Here is a 15,111-nt window from a genome sequence, read left to right on the forward strand (position 1 = left end):
AACACCTATAGCTGAGAAGTATAATATAATATAGCAAGAGAAATGGAGAAATGTAAGTAGAAGGAAAACCAGGAAAAAAAATTAGTGTCTTGAATACAGGAGAGAGAATCCAAGAAAAGAGGGTAGTCAATAAAGTCAAATGCAGCAAATGGGTTGAGAAAGATGAGAACTGAGGGTAGAATCTATTTTGTTTGTTTAAAGATCCTTAGTTATTAACAATGCCTGACACATAAGTACTTCAGAAACTAACTCTCTCTCTCTCTCTCTCTCTCTCTCTCTCTCTCTCTCTCTCTCTCTCTCTCTCTCTCTCTCTCTCTCCCCCCCCCCAATTCATCAGCTTTTATTTATATCTACCTACATTATATATAAATACAAAAAACTGCTTCAAATCACTAATAAGAGAAATACAAATTAAAAAATTTAATGTTTTATCCTCAATACCCAGCAAATTAGCAAAGATTACAAAATTGAGGTCAAGGACAAAAAAATGTCACATATATATCAAAAATATTTCTTGTAGCCTTTTATGAGCTTTATCAAAGCCCAAAACCCCTTTATGGGCCTCATCCAAGAAATGGAAATAAAATAGATTTTCATCAACTGGGGAATGGCTTAAAACTGTAGAACATAAATATAATGCATCTTAAGAAATAATAAATATGAAGAAATGCAGCAAACTATGAGATTCACATCTACATGTAAACAAAATATAATGTAGATAATGATAAAACTGATCACAATTACAATAGTTAATTTTGTCTGAAGAATGGGTAAGAAATGTAATCTTTCTTCCTTTTTATACATGCAGAAGCTAAGGGGTGTTGAAGATGACAGATACTGCTAGATTTATTGGTCATTTTTGCTAACACCCCCCCCCCACAAATTCCCCTTTTATTATTAATTACAAAGTGTAGGTAGGGGATGGGGAGGAAATGTGGTTAGAAATAAAGATTATGTGAAAAAAAATAAACAAAAAGTAAAAGAAAAGTTTCAGAAGGCCTCAAAGCACTATAAAATAAATCAACAAGTATAAATGTTAGGTTTAATACGCTAAGTGCTGGAAATACAAACACCAAAAACCAAAATTGCTTCTCTAAAAGAACTCAGTTGTATTAGATATGATATAATATGATATGAGGTAATATAATGTAATGAATGCAATATAAAAATGTAATATAATACAATACAATGAAAGTTGGGTGGTGCTAGATAAATGTCAGGTCTGAAATTAGGAAGGCCCGAGTTGAAATCTGGCCTCAAACACTTCCTAGTTAATCCTCACTTAACCCTATTTGCCTCAGTTTCCTTATTCATTAAACAAGCTGGAAAAGAAAATGGCAAACCATTGAGTATCTTTACCACAAAAAAATCCAAATGGGGTCACAAAGAGTTGTACATGACCCAAAACAAATGAACAACAGCAAAATATAATACAATGTAACATAACATTCATAATAATGTAATGTATAAGGTAATATAACATACTATAACATAATATGATAAATATAATACAATATAACTACTTGAATATGATAATACATGACATGATCTTCCATAGCATAAAGTAACACAACATAACAAAACATAATGTAATGTAATATAAAATATAAATACAAAGTAGCTAAATACAAGGAAGTTAGGGAAGGATGCTACATACTAAGTATGCGAGATAAGAAATGGTGAAAGTTACATTTAGGCAACAAGCATTTGGTAAAGCTTAATATTTTCAAGAAATTGTGCAAGAAGAGGACCATTATAGCAGAGGATTTTAAGAGAATGATGTGTTTTCCAGAGTAAGACTGTAGATGGAGTTGAAGTCAGTAACGTTATGAATACCATCAGCAGAGAAATTAAGTGGCCTGAGCCGCTTCCTCAGATGAAAGCCATAGGAGGAACTCACCAATAGTAAAAGTGGGCTCACATGACTGAGGTATGTTCTGGCTAAGAAAATTTCAAGGAATTAATGAATGTTTCAGGAAGAGAGTGTAGATACGACATGATGTTAAAGTCTTGGGGGGGGGGGGAGAAGTGCTACATTGGTTGAGTCTTGAGGAAATAAGAAGGGAATTCATTTTAGGCATAAAGAATGACAAGAACTAAGGCATGCTAATAATAAGAAGAAACAGAAGACCAATTTGGCTTTTCTGTATTGAAAATCAAAACATGGAATTTAGGAGGAGAGGATCCTAGAAATAACAGGAAGTGTTAGAATTAATTGATTAGATGCATATAGGCAATATGATTAAGGAAAATCACTGGGGCAGCTGGCAGAAAGAAGTGTCTATATGAACATATAAAAAGATGAGAATGAAGCTATCTAAAAAAATAGTACTGATTGTAATGATACATCTTGGCTCAGAAAATCAAAAGATGAAATATTACTCCTTTCAATAAAGAGGTAGGGGATTATGAGTATAGAGATATTTGCATGTATTATCAAAAGCAGTCACTGCATTTAGTAATTTTACTAAACAATTTTTCCATTGCAATGAAGGGAAGGAACCATATATTTTGAAATTATTGATAATGAAAAAGGAAAATGTTTTTAAAAGAAAAATTAGAATTAAGAGTAAGATTTGATGACTCTCATTTGTCTGGCCAATGCTGTAGGAATAATAGGAATAATGTAGGAATAATGATATTTTTTTAAGGCTACCAATTGTCTCAAATGACATCTTTCCTAATTCTTTTTTTTCTATTATATTTCTGAAACTTTGCTTTTTGCCCATAAGGCCTATCAAAAATTTATTGGATTCTGATTATACATCATAAGTGATGGGAATATCCTTCAGCAAATAAGAGATACTAAAAACTACTTAAATGGTATTACTTTTTCAGCACAGCTTGGCATGAAAACATATATTTCTATGCATTTTACCCTAAAGTTGGAAAATATTACGTCCTTGCCACAATGACATTTGACATTAATCTTCCCACTGCAACTAGGGACAAAACAGTTTCCCAGGAAAATGAAATTACATGTTTTAAAGATATGTCCTCAGATCTGAGAATTCAAAATAATACATCATTTAAGAATTAAACCAATTCAGCAGCTTACATTAAGGACTTGGGTAGAAAAAAATCATTGATCTTTCATTTTTACATCACCTTTATGGCCACAGAAAGTTGAAGGTGAACTTACTCAAGAATTTGCTGGTGACTAAAAAATAGCACCTTAAAATTTCAACTTTAAGTCTACCAAATTATTTTCCCCATTTTTGTAGATCAGAAAATTAAGGCTTAGATATATTAAGTGCATTGTCAGTCACTTATTTAATTCATATTGTAGGTTGAATTTGAACTCAGGTCTTCCTGAATCTAACACTATTCTCTAGCCATCATGACATACTGTTCTTTGTGTTTATTAAGAAGAAGTCATAAAGGAAAAAATATACACTTCTCAGCTTTTTACTCTTCTTCAGGCCAAGATAGCATTTGGCCTATATATATATATGGAATGAGATTTTAGGAGTAAAGCTGAAGAGTTTGGTTAAAAAGGTCTCATCAGCACTTGCCATTAAGAGCCTACTTTATTATCAACAAAATGCATCACCTTCCTACATGTTTCTTTTTTAAAGGCAGTGATCAAGATGAATCTCCTAATGGTAACATGACTATTTCAAAGTGCTGCTTCTTTTCATGGATAATTTTTTAAAAACACAACTGTTCTTTAAAATTATGATTTTTATACTACTCACCACAATATGAATATCTTTTATTTCCTCCTCTATAAACTAAAACAACTCACAATTCTTACAAGAAGCAAACTGTACTTTATCTTGAAGAACAGTATTAAGTAGAGTTTCAGTGCTGTACTTGAACTTGGGACTGTGCCATCAAAAGCAATAAAGCTTAACATTTACTCAAGTGTCAAAAGCTATTCAATTTGGAAGCTCTCCAGAAAGCCAAGAGCTCCTGCTGACATGCAGTATTCAGCTTTTATATTAGTTTTGAGTTAATGGTAATTTAAGCTTTCTCAATATAATGTCAACAACTAGTCTGGCTATTCAGTCCCTATACTCAAAGCAAGAATTCCATTTTTCATGACTTCCTTCCCAGTCCCCAAGCAACAGAAAATATTACCTTGGTTTCCAACTTTGCTTCACATGCCATCACAAAAAGCATTTAGAACTTCTACTGTGTACAGATTGTACTCTGCAATACCATTTAGCTAAACTGGCTGACTCTCTTCTGACTTCAAGTAATACTACTAGAAAAACTTTCCCTCTTGGCTGTCAGAAGACTCATGGCATAATCTGACCTTGTTTTGATTTTTAACTTCTAAGAACACTATATCTTCAAAAGAATTGAAAATTATACTGTTCTCAAGGAGGGAATAAAAACCTTTGTAACAAACAAAATATTAATGGTTTAAACTCAAAAGGAAGCATTTTGAGTGGATATTAAGTTTCAGATCCCATAGATATAGTAATGGGGCAGCTATCTAGCTCAGGATATACAGCACTAGGCCTAAACTTAGGAAGGCCTGAATTCAAATTTGACCTTAGACATATACTAGCTGTATAACCCTGAGGAAGTCACTTAACCTTTGTTTGCTTTAATCACCGGAGAAGGAGATGGCAAACCACCCTGGTATCTTTACCAAGAAAATTCCTTGACCAGGATGATCCACAGTCAAGAAGAGTCAGACATGACTGAATAACAACAGGCTAAAGTAATATCATTTAAATTTATGACCTTAATCAAACAAAAGCATATTTAAGTACTGTCCCTGGCCTAATGAGCTGGTAATTGTCAAAAAAGAAAAGAAAATTTCCTTTGACCCTAACAGCAACAAAGTAGGGCTACAATAGTAAATTTTGTGCAAGTAGAATGTTGAACATAGGTTCAGAGTTCCTCCCTTAAGGCACTATACTTCAGAAGGTTTAGCGGCTATTTGAAAGAATATTTCTACCTGGCTTTCAAACTGTTGAGAGTAAAAACACATAGAGACCGTGGAACCATAAAATTTTACATTTTTTACTTATGTCTAGAGATAAGATGTCTGGTTTGGATAAAAAAAAAACTGCAATTTCCCCCATGTTAATTTAATGACTGTTCTAGGGGAAGAACTTTAGCTTTTTTTCTTCTTCTAATCTCTATTATTCATTCCACCTGCACAGCAAACCAAACTATACTATCTCTTCCACCCCCAAAAACAAAATATCATGGGAGGTCATTGAGAAGACTAATCTAATAAATAAACCAGCATCCTGGAAATATGGAATTAACACTTGTGCACAGAAATCAGCTACTGGAAGGAACTGAAAATAATAAAAATTTCATTCAAGAAGCTATGAATTCTGGTCTTTAACTGCTGTTGCAACTTCAGTTCTATTATAAAGATTATTATAAGCCTTTGCTTATAATTAACATCTGACAGCAAATGGGTCCTACTAACTACTATATGGCTAAGAGGCTAATGTCTGACAATCTAGTTTTCCAATATCATTAAGAAGTTAATTCCATTCTGATCAATTCCATAATATTAAGCATTCCTGGGAGATAAGTAACAAGTATAGAAAAACTACCAACAATTCTTATGGGCTTGATAACTCTGCTGCTTTTAAGGAAGAAATAGCATGAACAAAATGCTTTTCTGTGAGTATCCAAATACATCTCCAGACTACATATGCAGTACAGTTTTGTCCAGAATCAGTTTTTCTTTTTGTTCTAAAACAACATAAAGCAAAACTGAAAAAAAAAAAAGACCACACATAAAGTTTGGTTTCCTACATTACTACTGGATCTCACTAGTATTATTAGGATATCCAAAAGCCATCATTGAAATGAAAACCATAGACATCATAAGTATGAGATGACTCATCACTAAACAAGTTTGACTTGTTCTGCAGATTGCTTGCTCGGAAAACTAAGCCAAAACAAATAGTTAGCTTGTTTTCTGAATTACTTTTAACTGGTAGTTAATTACTATTCTGAGATTTAAAGACATTCTGTTGCAGAAAAGTTAGCCATATTTATAGGTTTGCTTAAGTTATTTATTATTCTTTTCTCCCAAAGTGTAAGAGTATGAAGCATAAGATCATAAAAACTATTTAATAGTGATCCAAATTAAAAGTTTTATCTATCATGAGAGCACTTAACAGTTAGTGTAAAATATCAACATAAGTAAGAGATGCATTTCATGGAAGAAAAAAAAATTAGGAAGCATTCTCCTTTAGTGTGCTAATAAATTTCATTTCCTTTCAATCTGATTACTCACTTTATTTGACCTTATAGTCTTATAAATCTAAAGTCGGTGAAATATGCCCTGGGGGACCAACTCCCATCTGATTGAGAAAATCCCAACAAATCTAAAAGAAATTAACAAATAACAAGATGTAGTGCTTCTGAGATAGTTAAATTGTCAAGACAACAACTCATGACAAAAGTTCCAATAGTTCCTTCTAAGTAATGCAAATACACTTTAACTAGGAAGGTTAAAGAAAAATCTACATGGTATCCAGAATGCCAAATAAAAAAGAATTTTGTTCTAGTAGAATAAAAAACAGACATTTGAAATTGAGGACCTACTAAAGAAAATATATATGGCCTCTAAACTGAAGCTCAGGTTTTAGATATAATAAAGGCAAGCAATCATAGTAGCCATTCATATTTTCAAAATGCTTTACAGTTTATAAATTTTCTTATATACATCACTTTTCTTGATCCTTATAACATAATGGTGAGGTATGTAGTGAAAATAGTACCTCCATTTTATTGACAAAGAAATTAAAGTTTACAGGATCAAAATTTGTGTCTCATGTTTCTTCCATTAGTGTTCTTTCTCCAATGCCAGGAAAGCATGGTAAAACAATCAATACTTACTAAGTACAAAGCAAAGCTAATCTTAATTTCTAGGGTGCATAAGGAGATAGTCCTGAAGTGTGCTAGACTACTATGTTCAGTATATTAAGCACTTAGCATTGTACTATCATCATTTACACAGTTACTCAAAGGCCAGGCAAGAAGAATAGAAGAATTATATAAATCTTTTTGTTTTTATTTTTGCCAGTTTTTTTTTTTTAAATCCTTATCTTCTTTATATAAATTCTAAGGCAGAAGAGCAGTTAAGGTTAGGCAATTGAGGTGAAGTGACTTGCCCTGGCTCACAGAGCTGGAAAAGTGTCTGAAGCTGAATTTGAAACAAAGTTCTCCCTATTTCAGGTCTAGTATTCTATCCACTGTCCTACTAGCTACCACTCTGTAAATTCTTTTAAAAAAATTTTGCTGATTTTCATTTTTACACCACCTATTTCCCAGTGTATCACTTTTTTCTTTCACTTCCAGAAAGTCATCCCTTTATAACAGAGTTTAAAAAAAGAGGGAAAAGCAAATCAGCAAAACTAACCAACATATCTAGTCATGCATTATATGCAGAGTTCATATTCATAGTGCCTAAACTATGGGAAAGAAGTAGAGAAGGTGTTCTTTCCATTTATGTTGTTGTAGTCATTGTTTTCCTGGTCCTACTTAATTCATTTTGTTTGTATCAGTTATGGTACGATAATATTACATTCATATATCCAATTAATTTAGCTATTAGTCATTGGTCATCTATTTTGTAATCAGTTCCTTGTTAATGCTTCTATAAATATTTCTGTGAATATGAGACACTTCTTGTTGTTATTGATCTCCTTAGGGTATATGCCAACAGTGGCATCTCTAGATCAAAGGCTATAGACATTTTAGTCACTTTATTCAAATAATTTATTTTTCATAATGGATAGACCAATTAAGAGCTCCAACAAAAGTGGATTGTTGTTGTACAACTAATTGTTGTTGAACAACCATCATTGTACAACTACTTTAGTACTCACAATTACTACTACCTTTTCTCGTTTTTATCAATTTTCTGGGAGTGAGCTACCTTGATTTGAAATGTTCTTACTATCAGTGATTTGGGCTATTTTTACATGGTTGGTATTAATTTACAATCCTTCACTGGAGAATTGTTTGTTCATATCTTTACTTACCTACTGCTTAAATTCAATTTTTTTCAAATCTGTATTAGTAATATTAAATTGAATTTGGGAGCTAAGTGAGCACAGATTATGTGATGGTTTTCCCTTTTTCTTGTACATATTAAATATCTTCATTATCCCACACACCTCAGTTGTACTCCTTCCTTACCTTTGCATCAGTATGTCTCTCTTTAAGTCATAGTTGAAGCAATATCTTATGCAGGCTTTATGAGCCTTTGACCTTTTGCTGCTGTTCCTCCAAAACTACAGTGTATTTTACTACTTTCATTCTATTTTGATGTTGTATATGTTTTTATAAATATGTTGTTCTTAATCTCTGGGTACAATTTTAAGTTTTAATAGTTACTAAATAACTTAAAAATATATGTAAATCATCAATATTAGAATGCAAACTTTTTGCAAGGTGAGGTTCTATTATTTTATGTACTTGTAAACAAAGCAAGGAAGTAAGTGCTTGTTGCTTGCTTGATTGAAAAATTTAAAGAACAAGAGTTCAAAATCTTACCCAATAAAATATAGAGAAATCAGAATTTTAATCCTTCTATTAAAACACAGAAGAGCAATCAGAACTATTTTTTAATGCCCACCTTACCTGTACAGTTGACGATCATAAAGCTAAAAATAAATGATGGAAAATATTTTAGTTATTTAAACAAATAAAATTATATTGATTGCTTTATATCACAATAGGAAATTCAAAGAAGAGGAAAATGTAAAAAGTCACAAAAATGCAGTTTTTGGAGTTTTTCTGGCTAAAGAAAGGTGATGATGCCTACTTGAATTTACAGAATTCCATTTATTCTAAAACTTCAAAGTCCTTATCACATATTCATCTTCATGATATTCTTGACAATTGCTAGTCAAAGAACCTAGATAAGGTCCCACCTCTGTACTACTTCCTACACTGCTTGGGTAAATCATCTGTTTATATATAAAAACCAAACAGCTAAATTAGATGTCCTATAAAGTCCCTTCCAAAGATAAATCTATATGAAACCCTGAGTACTATCTACAATTTGTAACAGATTAAATTAAGGGACATAAAAATAAAGTTTGTCTAAGATCACAAAATTTTTCAGTAATAAAGCCAGAATATGAACTCAAGAAATAACAATGCACAGCAATATCATAAATAAGCTTTTACTAGGAGTAAAAAAATGATAAAACAAAAAAACTTCTGAATTCTTTCAAAATTGCTATTTTCTCTTCTGTGGATAAGATCACCATAATCTCCTATCATCCCAAAGTGAAAGCATTAATTATTTTGCTCCAGAATTTTCTCTCAAATTCATCTTGACAAACTTAGCCCAGCACATTAAAAAGGCCCTCCAAAATCTCTCATCTATCTTTGGACTTGATTTCATAGTATTTTTCCCTAAAATATTCTATATTCCAATTAAACTGAACTATTTAGAATTTCCTTTTCTGGTCATCATCTTCTTCATTCAGGTTCTCTCCCTTTCTACCCAGCTGCCAACAGATCCAGCAAAAAATCTAATTCTTCCTTTCCTTTGAAAAGATCATTTCCTTTATGCAAATCTTCCTAATTGTCCATGCTAAAAGTTGTCTTCTCAAAATTCTTGTTAACATGAAACTTTTCACCTAATTTCTTACTATTTTTCTATTATCTGTTTTCAAGAAGATAACTCCCCTTCTGGATTCTATACTTCTTAAAAGCAGAGACGCCTTGGTTGATTTCATAATTCTTCCCTATCCTCTAACATAATATACATGCTTAATAAATGCTTGATAAATTTAACTGAATATTCAAAAGCTATGATTTGAACTAATGAATCTGTTCATGTTTAACTTAAATAAATTATTTAAATAGTAAAACCTGAAGAATACCAGTAATGTTTAATTATGCATGTAATATTGAAATCCTGTAATTTTAGGTTAAATCTGAACATCTGAATTATTATATCATTTTTATCATCATCATAACTACTACAATTACTACTTATTTTGTATTACTGGACAGCTAGATAGCACAATGGTTAAAGCTGTGAATCTGTAGTACAGAAAAACTGAGTTTAAATCTGGCCTCAGACATTTATTTGCTGTGTGACTGTTAATCTCTGCTTCAATTTCCTCATCTGTAAAATGGGTCTCACTACTTACCTCTTAATATTCTTAGGATAAAATGAGATTATATGTGTAAAGCATTTTGCAAATCTTAAAATACTATATAAATATTGGGCATTATTACTGACACTAAAACTTGGATAGATTCAAAATGTTCAAAATAATTTTAAGGTAATACCATTATCATCCTCAAATATAACTCTTGTCTATCTAATAGCTGCAATAGAGTTTCTTAACTCTTGCAGTAGAAAGAACTTTAATTCCTTCAACAATTTTTAGTAATCAAAGAATGAAAGGGATGAATCTTTCAGTTGTTAATTTCTATCACTTTAAATAATGAAAGATACAAAATATTTGAGAGTTCCATAAAAAGAGGAAAGAGTTTCTCTTTGAAGGATCCCGAAGTAAATGGAAGCAAGAAATACTTTCTATAAAAAAGTGGCATTCATGGCATGATATTGTTATGGATAAACAAATATGGATACAAACCTGCTGATGGATCTGTTTAAGTCCTTCCAATGACTTTTGATCCAAATAATCCGTAATTGGCCTGTAAAATTATAAAGATAAAAAACTTCATACAGAGTAAATTACAATCATCAAATTGGATAGCATAATAATGAAGAAAAAAACAGGTTAAAAAGAATCAACTCCCATTTGACTACTAGGGACTAAAAAAGAAATTCTTGCTAAGGAATGAAATCACATTGGGAAATGAAGAAACTGGGGCATTAGTCAGAAATTGAGGCAAATGAAAGGCCCTGACATAATCTTTCCCATTTAGATTAACAATGGAACCAGCATTCAAACTATAGAGGGAACAAAACTAAGTAAGGCATGTTTAACCCAATCAAGAGTTCTGGAGGGGACTTGCCCTAATAAAAAATTCCAAACTCAGAACTGATGTTGAAAATATGAGTAAACAGAAAAAGTATAGTACACAATCAAGAAGTTGAGAAGTTTTAAAAGTTCAATCCAAAAAAAAAAAAAAAGGATAAAGTAACTCCAAAACAATTAGAATTAGACCTCAAAATAAAAAAAAAATGGTCACAAAGATCATATAACCATAGACTCAGAGCTAAAAGGAAACTTGGATGTCTTCAAGTCCAACCTCCTCATTTTACAAATAAAGTACCTGAGGCTCATAATGGGGAAGTGACTTGTTCAAGATCACATGGAGAGTAAATGGAAGAGTTGATATTTGAGTCTAAGTCCTCTGATTCCAAATACTGCCTTTTACACAGTATAACTCAGCTTCCCTATGTGAGTGGAAGAAAGAAATGAAGGAAGAGATAAAAAATTAAATGAAAGTTCAAAAGAAAAAAAAAAGAATATATAGCTTAAAACGGGATAGATTAGTTGAACAGAGGAAGTAGAAATTCTAAAGCAAATAATAGAATCCCTGAAAACCAGAATAAAACAAAGAGTATTAAATTATTCCAAGAGGCAATAAGATATATTAGAATAAAATAGAAACAGAAGAAAATGTAAGGAATCTACCTTCAAAGAAAAATTGAGCTGGACAAAGAGAGTTACTTTAAGAATCACATGATTTCCTTAACAGTGATACCAAATCTTTTAGAAATGGAATGCCAGACCCTGTCCCCACCCCACCCCACCCCCAGTCCTCATGCCATACCCACACATCCCCAGAGACAGTGTGCCATGCCTCTTCCCCTCACCAAGTGCCAGGCACACCCTGCTCCCCCCCATCCCACACAGGGGAGAGAGAAAGCACTCCCACTGAGCTGCTGGACAAAGGAGTAGGTGAAGTGAGAAATGTCCTCAGCAAGTGTAGGCAGAGGGAGGGGAGTGGCCCAAGTGTTCTAATCCCCTCCAGCTCTGAAGCCTGTGAGCTACCCACATTATCCCCCTGTGCACTCCCATTGGGTTGCTGGGCAGGTAATGTGAAAAAATGTTATAAGGTATGGTGGAGATGGGGAGGGGGAGCAGCTCTGTCAGAGTTCCTCTGTCTTTCTACTAACCAACTCTTGAGGGGGAAAGGGGGTTTATGGCTACGTGCCCACAGTGAGCACTCTGTGTGCCATCTTTGGCACCCATTCCATAGGTTCACCATCACTGCCTTAAAACTATGACCAATCAACAAAATTGAACATAGTATTTAAAGAAATAAAATTGCCCAGACTGATTAGAATCTGAAATTGAAATTAAAAAAAAAATTCATTGATCACCTCCTCAAAAAAAAAAAATCCCCAGCTGAAAACATGAAGTAGTATCACAACCAAAATCTAGAGTTTTCAACTCAAAGTAAAAATATTTCAAAAGCAGCCCCAAAGTTCAAGTACTAAGGATTCAGTCAGGTAATATCTTGTAAAGATATTGTAAGATATGCAAATCATGTAAGAATAGCATCCTATTTGAATAATTTCATACTAATATGTGAATGAATCAAAGTCATAAATACTACCAGACGTTACCTGATCTGTTGAAATTTTAAAGTTAGTAATATAATAGGCATTTTTTTTAAACATGGGTACTAACATGTAGCCAGATCATGTTGATTTTAAGTCCTCCCTGCAGTAATTTAATCAGTCCAGTCAATAAGAAGAAGCTAAAAAGGAGTTCCAACTGAATATAGCACAGACAATGGGAAGGCTAAAGTGAAGAATGGAGGAGATTGCTAGATTGTGGCATCAAAATTGGGGAGAAACAATCAGCATGAAGCTGCTGGTAAATGACAACAGTTATCACATAAGAAGAATCAGCAGGAACCAAAATTGAAGTTGGTAGGTTAAGATGAATATGGTCAACTCAGTAGACGGGAGTCAAGAGCAAAATGACAGGACAGCTATAAGTGATAGGAAAATTAATCAATCAAAACTGGTTACCAGTATAGCATGTTACTGACTGATAGGCTGCTATATAATACGAACAACTCTTGGGGCAGATATGCATGTTCTGAAAATAATGCTTGTATATATACACAGTTCTTCCTCAGCACACTTCTTTGTATAATTTCTTCCCCTCCATTCCTTCCCATTCGTTTCCTTCTGAAACTTGACATTCTCTAAAAACTATGAAACTTGAATACCTAAAGCCAAAGATCACAAAGTTATCATTATGAAAATAAAAGATTAATATTTTTTAACAGTCCATCTACTCATTATTCGTTTCTGGATAGGTGTATTGAGCTTGAGTTTATAACATATCAGATCAATTGCTGGGGAATACAGGAAATATTAATGTGTTTTTTATAAATAAGTATCCTTGAATATAGAGTGGTTCGTTTATTTATTTAATTAAATATTAATGTATTAGTTAGTTTATTTATTATTTAATTAATTAACTTTTGTATTTCACTGCAGTGGGGAAAGCAGTTCCACAAATAGGTCTTGACTCATCAGAAGAGATAATAACCTAGGACATATCAGCATCAACAGGTGAAATGCAGGAACTTGAAGACTGCAATGCTGGAGCAAATGAACTAAAATTAAAATGGATGAGACACTAACCAAAAAAAAGTCACATTTAATTGTACAGAGAGGTTTTATCAAAGATAACTGAAAAAATTATGCAAATGTATTTATACCTATTTTTCTCAGTTGCTAGTTTGTATAGGGCATAGGTGATCTCAGCACAGGCCAGAACAGCTCCATGTCGAGTATGTAAATCAGAGCACATAGCTAAAGGCAGTAGCTTTGGGAAAACTGCAAAATATGCAAGGAACTTATTTTATTGACAGAACATATAAAAATTAAATATAAAACTATAAAGCACTAAAAAATCTGCCCACTCATGATAATAAAATAAAAGTAACATAGTAATATCTAGCATCCTACTGATTTAAATTTCCATTTAACACCCATTTAGAAGATACAGATAAGTTTTATGAATATCACCACCACAATCTTTTGACTGCAAATAGTCTAAATGAAAAATGGCACCCCTCAGTTATGAATACTTTAAAAAACACAATCTTAAATTAAGTATTTCTTTAAGACTATACAAACTTAAATTACACAAAGTAGCATATAATTAGGACTTGCCAGCCTGAAATACATTAAATTATAACAAGTATATTATTAGCATAATATACTGTTATGTTTCAAATGCTTTTATAAATATATAAATGCTTTTTAATAATTCAATTGTCATTATTACTTTCCTACGTGCTGTCAGCATCAGAAGATAATAATGTTGATCAGGATATTATTAGTTAAAATACTGACACAGGAAAACAGATGATGTGTAAAACAGAGATAAGCAAAAGGCTACAGTTGTGCTCTCATCTTTTATTGCTATTCAGTCATGACCAACTCTTTGTGACCCCATTTGGGAATTTCTTGGCAACAGTACTGGAATAGCTTGCCATTTCCTTCTCCAGATCATTTTATAGATGAGGAAAAACAGGGTTAAGTGATGATCCTAAGGTCACAAAGCTAGTAAATGTCTGAGGCAAAATTTGAACGCAGGAAGATGAATCTTCTTGATTTTAGGTTCAGTGTTCTTATTTTGCACTTACCTTGCACCATCTAGTTGCCCTCATCTTGTGATACCCTATACTTTATTTTTTAAATGTTTTACTGATATATTTTATTTTTATATACTACCTAGATTTCTCTATGTTCTACTCTATACCCCTCAAAGAGAGATATCCTTAATAAAAAAGAATAAAAAAGGGAATAAAATAGAGTTAAGCAAAACTGACCAACAAACTGAAATAGTTTTGTTTGCAGTATAAAGTCGGGATGTACCTTCCCATTTATCTTTGGGTTAAGCTTGATCATTATAACTTCACCTTTTTAGACTTTTCTTCTTTTGGTTGTTCTTTCATTTCCATTGCTAAAATCATTGTGTTCACTGTCTTTCTGGTTCTGCTTAATATACAGTTTATATGTCTTAAAATCTTATAGCAGTAAAATCAGATGAAATGTCAGTCTAAATCTAATTTCTGCAAAATTGCCTTCCAATTTTCTCAGCAATTCTGTTCAAACTCAGTGCTCTTTCTTGGGTAATTTGTGTTTTCAGATTTACAAAATCTGTTTTTATTTTAGTTCAATTAACTGTGATTCTTCCCCAT

General features: G+C 32.4%; 1 protein-coding gene across 4 annotated transcripts in view; it reads right to left on the bottom strand.

Annotated features, from left to right (window-relative positions):
* TBCD (tubulin folding cofactor D) overlaps positions 1-15,111 on the bottom strand; it is a 537,579-nt gene that overhangs the window by 118,477 nt on the left and 403,991 nt on the right. For all 4 annotated transcript variants that reach the window (XM_056814255.1, XM_056814257.1, XM_056814256.1 and 1 more), the window contains exons 21-23: positions 13,621-13,738; positions 10,560-10,620; positions 8,578-8,600 (exon numbers count right to left, since the gene is read on the bottom strand). In XM_056814255.1, coding sequence (XP_056670233.1) covers positions 8,578-8,600; positions 10,560-10,620; positions 13,621-13,738 — 202 coding nt within the window. The remainder of the gene's footprint in view (positions 1-8,577; positions 8,601-10,559; positions 10,621-13,620; positions 13,739-15,111) is intronic.

Source organism: Monodelphis domestica, chromosome 2 (genome assembly GCF_027887165.1).
Source record: "Monodelphis domestica isolate mMonDom1 chromosome 2, mMonDom1.pri, whole genome shotgun sequence".
Lineage (NCBI taxonomy): Eukaryota > Metazoa > Chordata > Mammalia > Didelphimorphia > Didelphidae > Monodelphis > Monodelphis domestica.